The sequence below is a fragment of the Entamoeba histolytica genome, genomic scaffold (genome assembly GCF_000208925.1).
Source record: "Entamoeba histolytica HM-1:IMSS scf_1104750518387 genomic scaffold, whole genome shotgun sequence".
Classification (NCBI taxonomy): Eukaryota; Evosea; order Mastigamoebida; family Endamoebidae; genus Entamoeba; species Entamoeba histolytica.
Window position 1 is genome coordinate 18,852 of NW_001914937.1, and position 20,757 is coordinate 39,608.

The 20,757-nt window shown below is 25.7% G+C and overlaps 11 protein-coding genes across 11 annotated transcripts in view, besides 1 other annotated feature; 4 read left to right on the top strand and 7 right to left on the bottom strand.

Moving 5' to 3' along the window:
• The window catches only part of EHI_136220 (uncharacterized protein), a gene marked incomplete at both ends in the record, with an annotated part of 1,176 nt that extends 859 nt beyond the window's left edge, over positions 1 to 317 (bottom strand). The window contains one exon of the mRNA XM_001913698.1: positions 1 to 317. This exon is cut by the window's left edge and continues 859 nt beyond it. Coding sequence (XP_001913733.1) covers positions 1 to 317 — 317 coding nt within the window.
• Positions 318 to 785: 468 nt separating this feature from the next.
• EHI_136330 (uncharacterized protein) lies at positions 786 to 2,452 on the bottom strand (the record flags this gene model as incomplete). The annotated part of the gene is made up of 3 exons (XM_650159.2): positions 786 to 1,108; positions 1,162 to 2,281; positions 2,336 to 2,452. The coding sequence occupies 3 exons, from the start codon at positions 2,450 to 2,452 to the stop codon at positions 786 to 788; spliced, it is 1,560 nt and encodes a 519-aa protein (XP_655251.2).
• A 175-nt stretch (positions 2,453 to 2,627) lies between these two features.
• EHI_136340 (metallo-beta-lactamase domain-containing protein) lies at positions 2,628 to 4,559 on the top strand (the record flags this gene model as incomplete). Its single annotated transcript, XM_650160.2, has 1 exon — positions 2,628 to 4,559. The coding sequence occupies one exon, from the start codon at positions 2,628 to 2,630 to the stop codon at positions 4,557 to 4,559; it is 1,932 nt and encodes a 643-aa protein (XP_655252.2).
• A 385-nt stretch (positions 4,560 to 4,944) lies between these two features.
• EHI_136350 (uncharacterized protein) lies at positions 4,945 to 5,571 on the top strand (the record flags this gene model as incomplete). The annotated part of the gene is made up of 2 exons (XM_650161.1): positions 4,945 to 5,190; positions 5,308 to 5,571. The coding sequence occupies 2 exons, from the start codon at positions 4,945 to 4,947 to the stop codon at positions 5,569 to 5,571; spliced, it is 510 nt and encodes a 169-aa protein (XP_655253.1).
• Positions 5,572 to 5,759: 188 nt separating this feature from the next.
• Positions 5,760 to 7,018: a repeat region.
• Positions 7,019 to 7,603: 585 nt separating this feature from the next.
• Positions 7,604 to 8,059, bottom strand: EHI_136360 (cyst wall-specific glyco protein Jacob, putative; the record flags this gene model as incomplete). The annotated part of the gene is made up of 1 exon (XM_650162.1): positions 7,604 to 8,059. The coding sequence occupies one exon, from the start codon at positions 8,057 to 8,059 to the stop codon at positions 7,604 to 7,606; it is 456 nt and encodes a 151-aa protein (XP_655254.1).
• A 751-nt stretch (positions 8,060 to 8,810) lies between these two features.
• Positions 8,811 to 11,378, top strand: EHI_136370 (uncharacterized protein; the record flags this gene model as incomplete). Its single annotated transcript, XM_650163.1, has 1 exon — positions 8,811 to 11,378. The coding sequence occupies one exon, from the start codon at positions 8,811 to 8,813 to the stop codon at positions 11,376 to 11,378; it is 2,568 nt and encodes an 855-aa protein (XP_655255.1).
• A 2,615-nt stretch (positions 11,379 to 13,993) lies between these two features.
• On the top strand, positions 13,994 to 15,201 carry EHI_136380 (cysteine desulfurase, putative; the record flags this gene model as incomplete). Its single annotated transcript, XM_650165.2, has 1 exon — positions 13,994 to 15,201. The coding sequence occupies one exon, from the start codon at positions 13,994 to 13,996 to the stop codon at positions 15,164 to 15,166; it is 1,173 nt and encodes a 390-aa protein (XP_655257.1). The 3' UTR covers positions 15,167 to 15,201.
• A 125-nt stretch (positions 15,202 to 15,326) lies between these two features.
• EHI_136390 (uncharacterized protein) lies at positions 15,327 to 15,722 on the bottom strand (the record flags this gene model as incomplete). Its single annotated transcript, XM_650166.1, has 1 exon — positions 15,327 to 15,722. One exon carries the CDS (start codon positions 15,720 to 15,722, stop codon positions 15,327 to 15,329), a length of 396 nt encoding a protein of 131 aa, XP_655258.1.
• A 248-nt stretch (positions 15,723 to 15,970) lies between these two features.
• Positions 15,971 to 17,155, bottom strand: EHI_136400 (lecithin:cholesterol acyltransferase domain-containing protein; the record flags this gene model as incomplete). The annotated part of the gene is made up of 1 exon (XM_650167.1): positions 15,971 to 17,155. One exon carries the CDS (start codon positions 17,153 to 17,155, stop codon positions 15,971 to 15,973), a length of 1,185 nt encoding a protein of 394 aa, XP_655259.1.
• A 115-nt stretch (positions 17,156 to 17,270) lies between these two features.
• On the bottom strand, positions 17,271 to 18,313 carry EHI_136410 (uncharacterized protein; the record flags this gene model as incomplete). Its single annotated transcript, XM_650168.2, has 3 exons — positions 17,944 to 18,313; positions 17,651 to 17,896; positions 17,271 to 17,600 (listed from the first exon to the last, which is right to left on the bottom strand). Exons 1-3 carry the CDS (start codon positions 18,283 to 18,285, stop codon positions 17,271 to 17,273), a joined length of 918 nt encoding a protein of 305 aa, XP_655260.2. The 5' UTR covers positions 18,286 to 18,313.
• Positions 18,314 to 19,483: 1,170 nt separating this feature from the next.
• On the bottom strand, positions 19,484 to 20,017 carry EHI_136420 (Myb family DNA-binding protein, SHAQKYF family; the record flags this gene model as incomplete). The annotated part of the gene is made up of 1 exon (XM_650169.2): positions 19,484 to 20,017. The coding sequence occupies one exon, from the start codon at positions 20,015 to 20,017 to the stop codon at positions 19,484 to 19,486; it is 534 nt and encodes a 177-aa protein (XP_655261.2).
• Positions 20,018 to 20,757: the final 740 nt, after the last annotated feature.

A 20,757-nucleotide genomic window follows, 5' to 3' on the forward strand; every position in this document is an offset into this window, starting at 1 on the left:
CCAAGTTTTAAACTTTCATCAAAAGCTCCAGCAGAACCAATTCTAATAATTCTCTTTACTCCATAGAAATTAAATAATTCATATGCATAAATTCCAATAGATGGCATACCCATACCATGAGCTTGAACTGATAACTTCACTCCCTTGTAATATCCAGTATATCCTACTGCTCCTCTAACACTATTATATTGAACAACATCAGTCAAATAAGTGTCTGCAAGAAGTTTTACTCTTAATGGATCACCAGCCATAAGGACAGTTTCAGCAATCTCTCCGTATTTAGCACCATTATGTGGAGTTGGACAATGTTCAGCCATGGTAATGAATAAACTTTTTTAAGTAAAAAGACCCTTTTATTCTCAATTGGAATATCAAAGAACCAAACAGAATTTAGGCGACAATTCTTATTAATCCCCATTCATCGGGAAATTAGGATTTAATATTTTTAAGTAGAAAAAGAGTATATTCGATCGAATGGATGTAGAAGAGTGAAGTTCTGATTAGAATAATCTCTTTCTTACTTATTGAAAGAATGAAGAAGTGTTATTAAAATTATGTTATTTAATAAAAGTAAATATTTGATTATTTATAAAATTTCCACAATTTTATTTTCATCCACTAATTTTTCATTAGAAGAAATTTAAATTAATTAATTATCCCAACGTTCTGTTGGGCTCTGGTAAAGTGATGAATTGAGGCATTTGTCTGATTTCTTTGAAGACAAATATACATCTTCCTGATTACTTTTTTTAAAAAGAAGAAAAATAATTAAACTTATTGATGAATCAATTACTTTTATAAGTTCCATTTTCCATTATTGTTACATTTTTTGGTATCATTGACAAAGGTACTTCTACTGTGCCATCATCTCTTAAAACGCTTGTCTTCATCCAAACTTCTTTTCCCCATAGTGTTCTCATATATTGATTTCCACCTCTAATCTTCCATTTTACAGCATCTTCATGACAAATAAATGAAATAGTACAACACCTATGTTCTAAAATAATTTCTATTGAATTTACTTTAGCATGTTCAATATAATTTAATACATCTCCTTGGGTTTGCCAAGTAAGTGGAATGTCACAAAAGACTATCACATTGGTTTTGACTAGAATTAAATAAGAGATTCAAGCTTAATAAAAAATGAGATAATTTACAAACTTAGTTTTATTGTTTCTTTTAATGTTTGATTTAATTTAGGTTGGGTAGTATTATTAATTAGGTTATTACTATATGTATTAATTTTTTGTATTGCGGTTTGACTATTTAGTGGTTGGTTATGTGGTTTTAGTCTTATCGAATCTCCGTTAGTGGGTGTAGATGAAACAACTGTCAGAGATAATTTTTTTCTTTTTTTTAAAATAAGTTCAGCTTGCTCTTTATCAGTTATTCTCTCAAAACGATGAACCTCTTGGTCTTCTTTTGGATTAAATTTATTACTTCTGTCATTTCCTACAATTTTGTTTCTTTTATTCGTTGATGAGTTTAGAGTTATATCATTAGAAGGTATTGTAATATAATTCTGTGAGCTATTTAAATAATTGTTTCTTCTGGAAAAACTGTATTGACTTCTATTTCTATTAGAGTGTCTTGATGTACTTCTAGGTGGTGAATACTTTCTTTTATTTCTTGAACAAAAAGGTGTTGAGTCTCTTCCTCGTTGTTGTGGTAAGTGGGATGGGGAGTATTGTGGAGAAAGCCTTCTTGAAGAATCCCTACTTTGAGTATGATAAATTCGTCTTGGTGAAAACCTTCTCTTTGGACTGTTTGAGTAAGACCTTTGAAAGTTACAAGAGTCTTGACTATCATAGGAACAACTCCTTGAACTACTTCTACCATGTCTTATTTTGATTTGTTTTTGTTGTTCAGACAGTTGTTTATGTTCAAATAGTGTTTCTGTTGAATAATTTAATTGAATCTGTGGTATATTATTATTTTCTTCATCCAGAATTGATTTATTTTCTTTTTGTTGTAAAGGATGCATTGTAGAATAAAAGAAAGACTCAAGTTCTTCACATAAACTAATATCAAATGTGTGATTGGTTTTCCATTTAGAAATGATTAAAAGGACAGACTTTTTTTGTTCATCACGACAAAGTGCAACTAGTGTCAATATTTCTATTAGTCTAAACGAAAAATTGAATCTAAAAAAATCAGTCAGAACAGGATTTTTTGAAAGGGTAATATCACATAACGAATCTATAATATGAACTACAACTGTTCTGTATGAAGGCCAAACAGCTCGGGTATATTCTTCAATTCTAAAGATTACACGTAATGGCTAATTAAAATTAATCAATAACTTAAAAACTATTAAATAAACATAATAACAAACATTTTTGAAAGAAAAGCATAAATTAATTATTTCGTTAATACTTTTAGATGGGACTTTTGGAAATAATTCTTTAATTTCTTGTAATTTGTTGATGAGAGCTTGTTCTGATTCTTCCATATTACTTTTTTCAGTGAATTTCTCAAAACGGCGTAAAAGAAACGAATCGCCTTATTTTCATTATTTTTAGTGATTTTCAGAAATTAGTTAAGATATTCACAATTTAAGTCAAACTCTTCCTTTATTCTTTTCAACCCTATTCAAGTTTGAGGCATAACTTAACTTAAAATTATTAATGATCTCTTTCAATGCTATTATGAAAAGTACTCCAATAACGTTAACTATCCTTGGAAATGGAGAAAGTGAAATTGGCTCTTCTTTTATATTAGCCTTAGAAAAAAATAGGTACATTTTTAATATTCCTGAAGGTGTCCAACGATGTTGTATGGAATATAAATTAAAATTACCGAGAATGACTAAAATTCTTTTTACTTCAAGTGATTGGAGTTGTTGGGGAGGTTATCCAGGTGCTTTGATGACATACTATTCAACTGAACTTGTTCAATCACCACTACACTTTCCATCTGATCTTTTTGAGCAAATGGATTGTTCTCATTTTTTACCTCCAACTTCATTGATATACAAAGACATTCCAGGATTTACATCTGACTCTACACCATTTACTGATGATTACCTTTCATTTATTCCAATTGTGACTGAATGTAATTCTATTAAAACAATAAATTACCATATTTTGTTACCAACATTTTTTGGTAAGTTTGATGGAGTAAAAGCAAATGAATTAAAAATCCCAGGACCATTACGAGCTAAGTTAGCAATAGGAGAATCTATCAAATTAGGAAATGGTAATGTAGTTAATCCTTCAGATGTCTGTGGACAACCATCATCACCTGGGTATTTAATTGTTCTTCATTTTCCAACAACTGATCATGTTAATGAATATTTAAAAAAGGAATTAGTGAATAAAGTGTGTTGTATAGTTGCTATTATCAATGATGCTGTAAAAGATTATCAGCCATTTAAAGACTTTATTGCAAAACATTCAACATCTTTAGTTCTGTTCTTAAAAGATAGAATTTCTTCTTCAGCCAATGAAATAATCAAGAATGTACAATATACTTCTTTTAGAATGACGAGTGAGTTACATAAATCAATAAGTTCAATTCTTCCACAAAATGCTCCATCTTTTATTCGAGCAAAAACAGTTCCACTTATTATGCCAACTAATAATTGTAAATACTTTGAGGACACTCCTTCATTAATACAATACACAATATATCCTAAAATTAAATATACACTAATCAAAAGAGAACAAACCTTTATTATTCCTCAAAACCAACCACTTTATTCTCCTTTAGGAAATAAGTTCCAAGTAATATTATTTGGAACTGGTGGTGCTGTTCCTGGAAAAGCAAGAAATGTTTCAGGAGAAATAATACGGTTTAATAAAACAACTATAATGATTGATTGTGGAGAATGTATTGCATATCAAGTTGTCAATTCTGGAATTCATCCAGACGATATTAATATATTATATGTAACACATAATCATGGAGATCATATTTTTGGAATTATGTCATTACTAAAGATGAGAACAAAACCACTTACTATTATTGGTCCACGGTCAATGGAAAAAGGATTTAATTTATTATGTCAACACTATCATATAAAAATCAATTTTATTAATAACAATATATTTTCTGATGATTGTGTCGATAGAAATAAAGAATCAATTATTCAAAATATAGAAACTAAAATCGGTGCACGTATTATTACTGTGAAATTAAATCATCAAGCTGAAAATTATGGAATAAGATTTGAAATTAATGGAACTTCAGTTGTCTTTACTGGAGATACATTACCTTGTTTAAATGATAAAAAGTTATGCATGAATGCAGACTATGTTATTCATGAATGTAATTTTGAAGATGGAATGGAAGGGGAAGCAATTAATAGAACACATTCAACTCCTTCTCAAATAGAAGCAATGTTAAAAGACTGCAATAATAAGGTTATTATATTGAATCATATTGGACAAAGAACTTCTAAATTTGCTGATATCATGAAAAAAGAATATTTAATACCAATGATTTATTCATTTGATGGAATGGTATTTGATGACACATTATCAACAAACTGGAAACAATATAAAGAGTATTTACTTTCTTTCTTCTCATTAAATGAAATAGATGAAGAAAATGATTAAAACTATTATACTATCTCATTGTCACATAATTATTAATTTAATTTTATTATTTAAACTTAATAACTAATATACTAATAAAACATTTTTAATATTTATGTTATGTATAACTTTCTTTTTTATATTTTTTCTACAAAAATATAAAAATGTTTTTCACTAATTACTTTAAAGAACAATTACAAATTACATAACTAATCAATTGAATTTTAACGAAAACAACTGTCAACTACTTTAAGTAATGGTATATTCACAAAACGTACACCACGTTGTTGTTTTATAACATACAAATAAATAGTAGTGTTATAAAATAATATCAGGAGTATCTTCTTCTAAAATGAAGAATCACATTTTGTTTTCTATTTTATAAAACAAAAAATGCCAACTAAAAATGATGTGTTTACCAAACAAAGACCAACACATCTTTACGTGGCATAAAGAAATAAAAGCAACTACAAATTTGAAGATCAGTACTAAAATGAGTGAGTGGAATAAGATCAGTGGAAATTGGAGTTTTGAAGAACGAGACTTTTCAAAATGGGGAAAAGACAGAATGAAAGAAATTATTCAAGATCCTAAAACTCCAAAGACATGCAATTATGATGGTACATTTAAAGTGACTAAAATTGAAGGAGATGTTTGTTTTTTTTCAATAAACAATAGTTATTATAACATTTTTTTGATTATTTTAAGAGGTTATGAGAGTCATAACCCTAAAATTATATTTAGAATTTAACAACTCATCAAATAATAGGTATTTATTCTTGTTTCACATGGTCAATTAAAAAATATTGTTACTTTTGATGAATTAAAAGTTGTTTTCGCTTCAACCACTGAAGGTCACTCCTCTGGTACTGCTATTGTTGAGGTTGATAATGGTTTTGATTATAGATTTAATTATAAAACAAAGGCTAATGATAATAAAACATTTGAGGCTGCTTTTAAAAAGATGATAGAAGATAATGTTGTTCTATTAAAAGAAGAATTAAAAGAAAAGTTGGTAGCATCAGCTCAATGATTGGTTTCATTATTATTTGAATAATTTTTAGTAGTTTTTTGGATATTATTTTTCTTAAATAAAAAAGAAAGTTGATAAAAGCAAAAGAAGAAATGAATGTAAATAAATAATCAATGAATAGAAATATGAAATAATCAATAAAAATGAATAAATCATAAAAAACATACATTTATACAGAAAATATAAATAAAATCAATTAATTAAGTATTAATAGAAATAGCTTCTATTCTTCCTGGCTCAGGGGAGACTAATCCCGTCCCTTCGTCTTCTTCTTGTAGCTCTACTGAGTATGTTTGATTGTGATCTCCGCAGTATTCCATGACATCCATCATGTTTTTAATTACAAGGTTTTTAATTTCTTTAACAATGTCAATGTCAATTTTTAATTCTTTAATTAATCTAATACTTTCTTTATTTATTAATCCATTGATTGAGATTATTACTGGTATTATTTTGACATCTTTTATTTTTTTCTATTTTCATTAACCTATTCTTTAATTCTTTATACTTATTTCTTTTCTTCAAAGACACTCAATTAATATTGTGATCAGCCACAATAGTCATATCAAATAATAGACCAGTTTTATTCTTTTTATCTACTACGTATATGTCTGGTATTTTGTGATATTGTCATTCACTTTTATGCATTATTTGTTTGTTCAATATCATTGTGATGTCTTTATATTTGAACACTGTTTCATATTGGGGTTTTATATTGTTTATTTCCAGTGTATTTTCTTATTAATCAATATTATAATACCAATATTGTCATATTTTTCTATTTGTGATTTTTTATGACTAATACAAGATAGTAGAATGTGTTGTACTGTAGCTATCTTGTCTTTACAAAGTGTTGAGTATTTCAATCTTTCATTTTTCATTATTTTTGCTTTCTTATACCCACAAAATATTGCTCAATCTTGCATTTTAGTTAATTGAAGAAATGCATTTTTCTTAATATTGATTGACTTCCATGCTTTCACTGTAGTAGTTTTATCTACTCATTTTGACTCAAACCATCTTCTGAAGTGTCCGCTTATTTGATGGCACTTCAATTTTTTGATGTATTTATCATTAATTTCTTTATTTCTACTACTTCTTTTTCTTTTTTCTTTTCTATAAATTCATTTATTATTTCTTCTATTTTTGTTTCATTTATTTTATGAATTATTGTTTTTTAATTCTATTCCATATTCTATTCTTACTGTACCATTTATCTAATATGTTATTTCCAATTTCACTTTCTCTGGTACAATAGTACATCACTGTTCTAATTATTTCATTAACATATTCTTCATTTATATTTATTAATCATTCATTTCTTCTATAATAACATACAACCGATCTTTGGAGTTTCACCAATGTATTTTGCCTTTCTTAAATATTTTCTTATCTCCAAATCTATTTTATCTAGGTCAGTGACATTCCAATTTACAACTGATGCTGAGAAATGAATATCATACGAACAAATATAAATAAAAAAAAAACTTATTTTTAAAAAATAAGAATAATCAAAAAATGATAATTTTTAATTATAAAAATATTTATTAAATTTTTTACAAATAAAATAAATACAATTAACAGAATAGTAATAATTAACAACAAATACAAAATAACAATAACTAATTACCATTTCTTATGAAGTTCTGTCAAAATAAAAAGGTGCGTCATTCAAAACAAACCCAAAGAATATTATAGTTGACTTAAATGCATTTAGTGAAAAGAAACACATAACTCGCTTTATTTCACATTCATCAAACGTTATAAAATCGAATGAAATTGTGTTATCCAGTAATATTAATATAATTCTTAATATGAATTTAAAAAATATTCTATTTTATTAAAGAACAAAAGATAATAATGAAGAAATAATTTATGTTTGATAGTTGATGAATAAACTAGTAATAAATTATGTTGTACTTATTATAATGAGTCAAGTTATGTCTGTTATTTGATTACATTGCTCGTTGTTTAGAGATGATAAATAATAAACATAAAAGTATGCATCAATAATCAATTAGACTATGATGAGTTAATAACATGGATTGTTATAACCAATGTCTTTTGTATGACATGTTGTTCCATTAGGACATTTCATTTCATAGCCAACACTGTTAACACACCAATAATATTCAGTATTTTTTGACTCTTCTTCATAGCAATAATATCCTTCTTTCACTTCAGTACAATTGACTGGATATTTATTTGGTGTAGGAGTTGGTAATGGGTCAACCTCCCAGTGTGACTCATTAAGTGCAACACAAATCTTGTCTTTGGTTATTTCAAACTCACCTCTACCAGTACAAACATCTTCATTTGGACAAGTTCTAACACATCCCATTTGAACTCCTTTGTTACAAAGATAATAATTCTTCTTCTTATCATTGTCTGTGTAGCAGAAATATCCATGTCTTCCTTTACATTCACCATCTACCAATTCAAGTGATGAAACTAAATACATACATAATATAACAAGTAATGCTTTCATTATTTTATTGATGTTATTTGGTAGATCACTCGATGTTTATATAATCTGATTATCACTTTCTTCATCTTCTTTTCAGTTTTCACTATGCTGATTTGATTAGTAATGTTATTCAGAAGATATTATTACTGATATTTAGTTATAAAGGTATGACGTATTTGTGAAAGTAATAAAACTCTTCCTTATTATATCAGGTACATCCTTTGATAAAGAGACACCAACTTTACAATAAGAATTGAATTAAATATGTCTCAGACAGCATTAACCAATGGAGAAACAACGAATTGTTCGAGTTTCTTTAAATCTTTAGATTGGTCAATCAATGATTTGTAAAACTGAGAACCAATATTCTCCATAGCATTTTTATCATACAAAAAGTTGTTTATAGTGACTGCTTGAATTTTTGGGAAAGCAGGAAGGTGGATATTTCCACATTGAGTTTCTATTTCACAAGTCTTTTTTGACATTCCAAAAATGAAAGAAGTATTTGGGAATTGGTCAATAGTTTGAGTCATAAAATTAGCACAAACGACTCTACTGTATTTTGATTTTATTTTGGTACAAGAAAAATATTGAGACGTTTCAATTTTTTAAAAGCAAATAAATGATTTAAGTAAATTATCTAGAAGAATAAAGAAATAGATAAATTCCCAGAATTTTATACTCTAGTAATAAGTCAATAAGAAAAAAAAAATAAATAAAACAAAACTAAATGTTTTTAACTTGAAAATGAGAAAAATAAAACAAACAAAAGATGACAACAATACAAACACAACAAACACCAACAAACCAAAGTCCACCTCTTCAAAAAAAGAGCAAAGAAGGGACAAGTTCTTTAGAAAATTCAAAGGATGATGATAATAGTGAACATACAGAAGAAGATAGTTTCGTTTCAAGTCAAACTGAAAGTTATTCAAGTCAGTCTTCTTATTCAAGTCAATCAAGTCAAAACTCTGAAACGTCAAATGATTCTATGGAACAAATGCAAGAAATAGTTGATGCAATGCAAGTACAAATTCGACAATATAAACAATTATTAGAAACAACACAAAGTCAAATGGAAAAACAAATTATTACACTTCAAATGGATAATAAAGAATTAAAAAATAGGATAAAAGAAAAAGATGGGAAATTAATTAAAGCAGCAGATGCAATTAAAACTATGGTTAATGACATGAAAGACTTAGGAGAAGAAAAAAGAAAACTTGCAGAAGAAAGTGTTAAAGATAAAGAAGATCTAGCATCTTTATATAAACGATTAGGACAATTAGAAAATAGTACTGGTAAAATAAGTCTAAATGAACTTGAAGTATCAATAGTTTTTAAATTAGAAAAAAATCAAGTTGTTTCAGCCGAAGTTATTAAAAAGAATGTTGACCAACAAAAACAAGATTTAAAACTTCAAATTGAAGTTCTTGAAAAGAATTTAATGACAAGTAAAAGTGATTTATATTCATTAAAATCAATAAATGAAGATCTTAATAAACAAATTAAATCAACAGAAAATATTAAAAAAGAAGTTATTGAATTACGTAAAGAAAAATTAACTTTACAACGAAAGGTTGATGAATTAAATACAATTATCTCTAACTTAAAACATTCAAAAAAGAATAGTATTAGTATTAAAGGAGAATCTAATGAATCAAACTCTTTTAAAGAAGATGCTATTGATATTATTAGTAGAATAACTACTTTTAAACCACAAGGAATGTTTGACCAAACAACCTACGAAGAATTTGCTTTGTTACAAGAACAAAATGCATTTAACCCATATATGTTTACTCATGTACAAGCACAATGTACTGCTAAATTAAAAAATACATTTAACTCATTTATTAAAACATCACAAATACCTTCAATTCAAGCAATTAAGGATTATAGTGAAATATATAGTAATGTTTCAAATAAATGTTTCTTTGCTACATACCTTAAACGAGAAGCTCCTCATTTAAAAGTTTATCATGATGTACTTATTGAAATAACTCAATTTAATGCAAAATACTGTAAAGTTAAACCAACAACAACATTAAAGAAAAGTATTAATAAATTAAGTTTTGTTTCAAGTTCTAATACATCAGCTGCAACAAATGTAATGAATAACCAATGGCTAAGAAGAAGAAGAGCAACAGCCGTAAGTGTAATACCAAAATATCAAGACTATTCTTTATTAGCCAAACAATTATCTCAACCAACATTTGAAGAAGATACAAAAAAAGGAATTAATATAAAAGAAGAAAATAACTTATATAGATTACTTTGTTGGACAGGAAAAGATATTTGGGCATGTACTAAGCCAACTAATAATAAAAGTATTATTCATGTATTTAATAATATTAATGAAAAACCAATACAAAGTCTTGAAATAGAAGGAAATATTTGTGCTATTATTTATTGTAATGGAAAAGTATATATTGGTAAAACAAACAGTGTTATTGAATGTTATAATAGTAATGACGGTACTAAGAAAAATGAATATCATTTAGAAAGTGAAGGCGCTATAACTCATTTAGAAAGTGTAGGAAGAAAAGTTATTGGATTTACAGAAGACAAAAACTATGTTGAAATAGATATTAAACATGATAAAAAGAAAGAAAAAAAATTACAATTACAAAGTGATATTCGAACAGCAGCATTAGTTGATGATTCTTTATGGATTGGTACATTTGCAGGATTACATATATATGATCCAGATAAGAAAAGAAAAACAAGTATAGTAAAAGGAATTTCAAAGAATGAAATTATTCAAGTAATAAGAGCATATGACTCAGTATGGGTTGTTATGAAAGATAATATTTATATTGTTGATATTCAATCACAAAATGTTAAAAAAGTTATTTCTGCTCCAATCGAAAAAATAAAACTTATTGGAAATCAAGTCTGGATATTACAAAAAACAGGAGACATTAAAATTTATGATAGTGAAAAACTAGAACTTGTTACTGAACATCATATCACTACAAAACCTTTAATTGACATAATTCCTGTCTTTAAAACTATAAATGAATCATCAACCTCTGAGAAAAAAGAATGGGTTTGTATTATTTGTGATGAAGATGGTAAGTTTAGTAGTGTAGGAACAAAATACCCATATCATAATTGGACTGCAATTCTTTCAACAGAAACTAATACTCACACTTGTTATAAATGTAATAAAAAATTTAATAAAGGTGGTATTTACTGTAAAAATTGTGGAAGAGTTTTTATATGTGATAAATGTAGAGAAGATATTGATTTTATATCTTCATTAACTTCGACAGAACTTTGTATTCATTACCCAATGAAAAAACCTTTAACTAAACCTTCATTAGAGAAGAAATTATAATATAAATCTTCTCTGTTCATTTTTCTAATTTCGTTCAAATAATTTATCAAACAAATACTTAATAAATAACTCAATTAACTATTATTTATTTTTCTTTTTATTATTATTAATTAATTTAAAAACTATTTAATAAACTATTTCATTAAATATCATTATTTGATTATTTATTTTATTAATTATTCTTATAATGTTATATTCTTTAATTCTAATTAATTTTTACTAATAAACTAATTAAATAATTATTCTATTTTCCTTAAAACTCTTCACTCAGTTTGTTTAATTAGATAACATACAAAATTTAAATAATATTTTTGTATTTTAATTAGTTTTAGCACTTATTTTGTTCATAGTCATTATTTTTTGTAGTATCAAATAATACGTTTATTGATTCTTTATTTTTATAAATTGACTTTGGCATATATCAGTCTTTGAAGAATTTCTGTTGTGTAATAAAATTAACAACCAACAAGTAGAAAAAATACCAAATTATTTGACAATTTTGTTGTATTTTAAAAATAAATTTATTGTTTTATTGACATATTTTCTAATATTTTATATTTGATTATAAATTAAAATTATATTGAGTTTTATATTTGTTTCTTTTAATAATATTGCTAAAAAAATTATTAAACCATTTAGTTTTTTTTTATAATTCAAAATATTTGGATTGATTTGCAAATGTTGTAAGTTCAATTACATATAAGAAATATCATAAAATAATGATGTTGAGTAAATTCTATCTTAGTGAATAATCTCCATAACACTAATTGAAATAATAGGAAAACAAGAATTGAAATAGATAACATTGAATATAATATAATAGTAACTTCAAAAAAGACAAGAAGATAGACATGAATAAAAAATAATACTCAAAACATATGAAATTTATTGGGTATTCATCTAAATATAAAACACGCACAATGAATGACGAATAGCATGATTTTAAATTCAATGAATATAAAAATAACCTTACTTCATACAATTATTGTAAACATTAAATTAAAAGAAAATACAACAGATAGAATAATGAAAATCACAAATACAATTAATATCTTCATTAATATTTCAAACAGTTAAATAGACAATAAATAAAGAAATACAAGAAATATTTGTTTATAGCAATATTACTTAATAATGAAAGATTATTTACTATTTTAAGAAATGTCTTTACCAATGGTAAAAATATAATAACACTAAAGACAATAAAAAATTAATTGATAAAATGACTCTGGATTAATAATAAACAAAAATAATTAACTCAATCTTTTTATAATTAGGATTAGTTTAGAAAATTAAAAAAATTTAATAAAAAAAAATGACTCGTTTTATTTTTTTTTTTACTCGAAAATTTTGTAACTGAACCAAAGTCTATGACTATTAATAACAATTTATTTATTTTATAATTGTTTGTTATTTAGTTATAATTATTTTTTATTAAATAAAGCATTGACTGAAATGTAATGAAATAACATATTGTAAAAATATCCAGAAAATACCCCCCCATTATTATTAAAACAACCAATCATCTCTGACGGATTTAAACATTCTTCAAATTTTTTTGAAATTTCAAGAGAAATTTATTAATTATTTTAGATATCCATAACAAAGTTAATTTTTAACTATTGAGCGTTAACATTATTGAAAACAATCAATAAAAAACAAAAAACCATATCAATAAGAAACACACAATCAATAACTTTTCTATTTTTAAATAAGAAGCAATCTTTAATAAGACTGTTAGTTTCCTTTAAAGAATAAGTAAACTATTTTTGTTTTCTTCTTTTAATTAAAGCCTATGTTTAAACATTGCATTTTCGCAACGTGAAGGTTCATTTGTATATATCCTTTGATTTGGATTAACTACAATAAATCCATCAAAAGGAAGATGATATAAAATTGATTTAACTTCATTATCTGAAAAAATATCTTCATCTGAGAAGAATGTTTCTTCTTCATTACCTAATGATGAATGAGAATAAGAATTAATTCGTTGTTCTTGCATTAGATTTGAAGAGTGATTATTTTCAGTTACACCATCAAAAAAAGTAATACTCCTTTAGACTTTTTTAGATATATAAAAATAGAATAGTAAATAAACAAACAATCGAATTATGAAGAATGGTTCAAATATTTAAGCTCCAAATACAATTTATAGAAAAAAGAGAAAATTTATTCTTTTTATTTTTATCTTTAAGAACTTTAAAAAAATTAAAAAAAAATTAAAAAATAAAAGAAGTTAGTCTATTTTTGAAGTATATCTTAAAATTATTTGACATTTAAATAATGAGATATTTCAAGTGCGAATACCCAATTTGAAAAGAAAGAATAACGATAATAAGAGAGTGTTCTGACAATAAAAGGAATGATGGACAATAAAGTAGTAAAGTGAGGTTTTAACTAAAGAAAAAAAAGGATTATGGACCAACGAAGATAAAAAAAAAAGAAAAACCAATACAAATGATAATTAGAAACAAACTATTATAAACCCTTGTTACCAAATTTTGCTGACTAAGCACTTCGTTTAAGTCCTTTAAACAAAATTATCAAAGAAAGAAGAGAATTGAAAGAATTTTGGTTGTTTATATTAAAGAACTAATTAAATTCACTTTATATTCATGCAAAGTACAAAATCAGTTTATCTTGATAATAATGCTACTACCATGGTTGATCCAGAAGTGTTAAATAGTATGCTTCCATATTTTAGTGAAATTTATGGTAATCCAAATTCACTTCATGCATTTGGTCAAAAAGCTAGAAAAGCACTTTCAGATTCATTAGATATTATTTATGAATGTATTGGTGCAAGTGATGATGATACTGTTTTAATTACTGCTAATTCTACAGAAGGAAATAATACTGTATTAAAGACTATGTTAGCACGTTATGAAACAATGAAAGGGAGAAATAAAATTATTGTTTCTCAAATTGAACATCCATCAATTAGTGAATCTGAGAAATATTTAAAAGAAAGAGGTATTGAAGTTATTAAAATGCCTGTAAATGAAGATGGTGTTGTTGATCCTAAAGATTTAGAAAGACTAATTGATGATAAAACAGCTTTAGTTAGTTGTATGTGGGTAAATAATGAAACGGGTTTAATTATGCCAGTTGAAGAATTATGTAAAATTGCACATGATCATGGTGCACTTTTCCATTCTGATGCAACTCAAGCTATGGGAAAAATTAAAGTTAGTGTTAAAGATGTTCCTGTTGATTATTTAACTTTTACTGCTCATAAATTCCATGGTCCAAAAGGTGTTGGTGCTTTATTCATTAGAGCAGGTAAACCAATTACACCATTATTACATGGTGGAGAACAAATGGGTGGTTTAAGATCTGGTACAATTGATACACCAAGTGTTGTTGGAATGGCTGTAGCATTAAAGAAAGCAACTCATGACATTAATATTGAAAACACTTATGTTAGAAAATTAAGAGATAAACTCGAAGCTGCTCTTAGAACTATTCCTGATGTTACTATCGTTGGTAAACCAGAATTAAGAGTCCCTAATACTATTCTAGTTGCTTTTAAAGGTGTTGAAGGTGAGGCTATGTTATGGGATCTTAATAAACATGGTATTGCCGCTTCTACTGGTAGTGCTTGTGCTTCTGAATCACTTCAAGCTAATCCAACATTTAAAGCAATGAAATTTGGTGAAGACTTATCTCATACTGGTATTCGTTTATCCTTATCTCGTTTTAACACTGAAGAAGAAATTGATTATACTATTGACATTATTAAGAAATCTGTTGATCGTCTAAGACAATTATCATCAACATATGCTTAAACTTTATTTGTTAAAGGATTTACTTTCCTATTATCAACTAATTTAACATTTTTTAACATTTAATTATGTCTTTTTTCTTTTTTTTAAATTAATTTGTTATAATTTTTTTATTCATAAATATTCTTCTTCTTTAAAATTAAACTATATTACTCAATTACACTTAATTAAAATGATTAAAGTTCATTTGCTCTAAATAATAGTTTTCGTTGTACCGATTTTGGTTCATCATATTAACCCTTAACTGAATTAATGCATCTTCAATAATATAATTGTTATTATGAAGTAATTGAAGAGCTTCTGTTTTATCAAATTTTACATAAGGAGGTGTCATGGCTTCAGCCTTAGCCATATACTCATCAATTTTTTCAGATGGTAATGCATCACATCTATAAATTAATATTCCAGCAGTCTCTGCAACATCAGAACGAGTTAATCCATCACATTTGGCTTTATTAACACATCTAGCAAATGTAGGTCTTGATCCAGCAAAGTATTTTTGTGTAGGAATAACAGCTTGGAATTGTGGACCAGCCCTTGTATAATGTTTTGTTGTCATAGCTATTCTTTCTATTTTTTTTAGATATTAAATTTTTTTCTTTTTATTTTTTCATCTTTTCTTCTTACTTAAAAATTATAAAATTTCATCTTCTCATTTAAATAATCATCTGATTAAAATTTCTAATAACCCACACACTCGTTATTTATTATAGTATGATATTATATATTATATCTCTACTAGTTCAATGAAGATAATTTATTTAAAATAAAAAGTATTATTTAATAAAAATATTAAATTTTATGAAATTAATGAATTAATGGATCAATAAAGTCATATAACTTTTGAGTTTCAAGTAATTTTAAATGTCTGTACTTACCAAGGAAAGTTACGTTTGGAGTGAAAAGAGAACATGCTTTGAGAGATTCTTCATTAACTAATTTGTCACCATTAGAAAATATTACCTTGTATTTACTGTCGAATGAATCTCCTTCAAACTCAATTCTATAAGGTGTTTCATATCCAAGTGAATATCCACAATGAGTTTCAACACCAAAAGGAATTGTCCAATTGTATTTTTCATAGTATGCTCGAATGGAATTAGTTAAAATATATTCTGCTTTGTCTTTCATTTCATCAAACATATTATAAGCATCAACAAGATCTTTTGCAAAGAATTGTTTACCACTTTTTTTAAATACTATTAAAGGTTCATTACTCCAATAATCTGGATTTGGAGAAAGAGAAATAATTGATTGAATTGATCTTCCTAAATCACGAGCTAATTTTTCATTAATTGGTAATCCAATATTTTCACCAACAAGTAGTTCTTTGATAGCAAGACCAGAACCAAGGAATGGGGCACTTAAAGGAATCCATTTATCAATATAAGTATCACAAAATTCTTTTCCTAGATAATCTAGCAATTTATAAGTAATAAAAGCACCCATAGAATGTGATATAATCACAACTTTTCTTTTTGTATTTTCATATCCAGACACAATAAAATCTTTAACAGATTTAAGATATTCATCAGAAACATCATTTGATCTCCAATCATATCCAGCACCAAAAAGATCAAATAATTCAACATATCCTTGATTTTTCAAATGTTGAATTAATCCATGAAATGCGTGCGTTAATCTTTTTACAATTGGAATTGGACAAAGGGTGTCTATTGCATAGGTATTTCCAAATTGAGGAATTCTAATAGAAATACCAGGAATATTTTCTAATTTATTTGTAATAGGGTTCCATACTCCATGTAAATACCATAAATAACAATCGTCAGTAAATGAAATAGCGTCTTTCACAGTAACCCAACTTCTAAACCAACCTTTATGTCTACTACATTTTTGTGGAAATGGTTGATAGTTATCATCAACATCAATTTTTGATTCAAGAATAGTAGACATAAGACCAGGAACAAGGATAATTGGTTTTCTTTCAATAGCAAAAGAAAGAGTAAGTAATGTTAAAAGAAAGAAAGTCATTTATTAAAGAATTAATCAGATCAAAAGAAAACAAATTGATAAATGTTCATTTTTTGTATCTTTCATTAAAATTCTTAAAACATAAAAAAAAAGGAACAAAATAAAAGTCTTTAAATTATTTGGAACGAGTTTTTTGTTCTTGTAATTGTTTCCATTGTTTTTGAATACCACTGATTAATGAATTAAGTCGTTGAGTTGTTTCTTTTAATTTATTATTAGAATATTTTGAACTCATTTTTTTTAAGAATTGTATTCTATTTTGAACCATATCTTTTTGAATAACTCTTCCTTTATCTAAAATGGATTGTAATATACTTCTCTTTCTATCAAATATTTGTTTTCTTAATGAATTTATTTCTGAAACATATTTCTTTTCTTCTTCTGTTGTTTTTTTTAATAAATTAAATAATTTGTTATAGTTTGTTGATGCACTTTCTGTTCCAATCTATTAATTATGTTATTGTTTTGATTGTTATTTGTAAAAATATAACAAACTCTTCCTAATCGAATTGATACCATAATAGCATCAATTCCTTCTAATACTTTTTGTGTCTTTAAATGTGATTCTTTAGATTTAAATTGTACTTTTTCATATCGTTCTTGAAGTGAAATAAGTTGTTCATCAGTTTTAATATCTTCAATTTCTTCCATCATACCGTCTGCAATTTTTGTTATTACTGGTGCATATTTTGGCATTCCTTCATATACAGGAATTGATGGAATATCTGCAATAGAAATAAACTATTTTTTAATATATTTTTTTTATTAATTTACTATAATAAACAAACATCAGGATTCATTCTCATACGATTCTCGATCTTATTTTTAAATAATATTTTATGTTGTAAATGTGGTGGTAAAGCATTAACAGTGTTTTGAAGTACCTTAACCCATTTAGATTTTATTTGTCTAATACGTAATAATTTTTCTTTTAAAACTTCGATGATGTGTGCTGTTCTAACAAAGTCAGCTTTACAAATTGAATTACGAATATCACCAAATGCTGAATCAATATCGTCAAGTGTTTCTTTTTCAATATCTTCTGTATCAGAAATATGTGTTTCTGCTGATAAAATTGAGTCCTCAACGGCTTGAAGATGGTCAGTACATATGTGAATTGGTACTGCCATTACTACTATTAAAATCCCCAAAATTAAGGTTATTTTCATTGTAATATTATAATTTTTTTAGTTCGTTGATTTTTGTTTTTTTTTAAGTTCTTCATTTTTTTTTTATTTTTCTTACTTCATTCTTCAAATTTGATTATTAATACTAACAAATAGTTCTTTGATTAAAATAAACAACTTTCTGGTTATCATTATTCATTATTAATCAATAGCATTCTCTAATAATACATTTCAAAAGAGAAAAAAAAGTATTTTTAGTCAATACAAAGTAGAATCAAAACTAAGTATATATTATCTAATATTCATCCATAAGAATATATTATTTCAAATATTTTTAAATTAGCGTTAATTATATAAATATATTAAGTAATTTTATTAATTAGAACATAAAGAATAGAAGAGTTGAACCAAACAATAACTTCTTATTATTTATATACTATTTTTTGTTTGGTCCTTTTCAAATTCTATTAAAATGATATTTTTCAATTTAACAATTATGTTGTTCATAAAAATTACTGGTATTGAAAAATAATGATAATAAAGACTATCAAGATTTATATTAGACTATCATAACAGTCATTTTGTCAATATTATCACTCTAAAACTCACTGATATTAAAAGATTAAATAAAATAATTTTATGTGACATTATTTTATTGTATTACTGATAAAATATTGTTAAAATTTTTCTTCAATATTATACCTTGACATTAAGAAGATTAGAAGGAAGAAAGAGTTTGTTTTCTTAATGTTTGTAATAATTAGGCATTTACTAACAAGTTAAAATTGATAATAAATAATACAATTGATAATAATTATAACATTATTACTAGACTCTATACAGGATTGAATTTTATCAGTTATTAACTACTTATTTAATTTTATATTTAAAAATCCAAAAATAAAAATGAAAGATTAATCCAATTATATAAAATAAAAGTAAAATAACTTAGTCACGAACAAATGTACTTTTGGTAATTGAAATAGACTGTATTATTCTTCAAACATTATTTAAAAAAAGGAAATAACAAAATTACATAAATATTTTATACTGAAAGAAACCTTAAAATGACTGAACTAGCAATACAATTTCCTTACATTCTCTAAAAAGAAGGTTTCATCCAATTAGATGAAAAAGATGCATAATTAAACGAAGGAGAGGTGTGTGTAGAATATTGAGGATGTGGTTTTTCTATGAATAATTAATAACATAAATCCAAAGTAATTAAATAACAAAATAACAAACCAAGAAGTCCATCTATTTGAATATAATCAGCATAATCCCTCACAGGAGAAAATGCAGAAGATATACCATTTGTAGAGTCTCCAATGTGATCATGAAACTGAGGTGAAGGAGGACAACTATTACTTTTTATTATACTTTGTTGGACTGAGAAATTTTTTAATGGAGTTAAGGTAAATGGTTGTGGTGGTGCTGTTTTATTTAATTTAAGAAAGTACTTTTGTGCATGACTTCTAATTTGAACAACTGTTTTTGTTCCAATATACTCTTTAATTTTTTTCCAGTCTTTATGAAAGAGAGCAAGACCTTCAACAAATTTAGCATGTTCAGCATCAGTCCAAACTTCTCTTTTTTTAGTTATTGTGTATTGTTTCCTTTGTTTTTTAGTATATACTAAACGGTCTGATGGTAATGGAGATGATGACGTAGATTGTGATGAACCGGGAGAAAGGGGGTATTGAGGAACAAAAGAATCATGAGGTGAAATTGACATAATTTTATTGATTCGTTTGTTGAAGATTCTTTGGTTAAGTATTTTTTATTTTTATATTGAATAGTTTTTATATTAAAAAGATATGGTTTATTTCAAAGTTGTGAGATTTTTGTGAATGAAAAAATTTAAACACCTTAAAAAATGAGATTTTAACGAAATTCTAGAGTATGTCAAAACATAAAATACCGAGATTGTTATTTGATTAAAAGACATGTGATTATGTCTGCCATTTAAATACATTAAAACAGCAAAAAAGATGAGTCTGAATGAGCCAGTTTATGAGGCAAAATGAAATAGAATGTTTAATGGCAAGTTTTCCTAATATTAATCCAGGATTGATTGAAGAAGAATATTTTTCTAGAAAAGGGAATTTAGATAATATTATAGAACGTTTATTAGAAATAGAAAATGAATATACTATTCAAAGCTCATTGATTGAAGGTATCAATTTTTGTGCTGACCAATCGGAGTTGAAGTCAGAGCCATGCTATATTACAAAGAATTATATACCATGTAATTTTCAGTCAATCTTTACTAAACCAATTGAAAAGTAAATAAAAATACTTGAACAAATTCAATGAGGAAGATGAAAAATAAAAAAGAAATGAGTGGTAAATGAAGGTGTTAATATCACAATTATATCTTTTTTTTTAGAAATCAATAAAAAGTATTTTTAGAAGGAAAAAACTTCAAAGGACAAATAACTTAAAATTCAAAAAATACACTCAATAAGAATAACA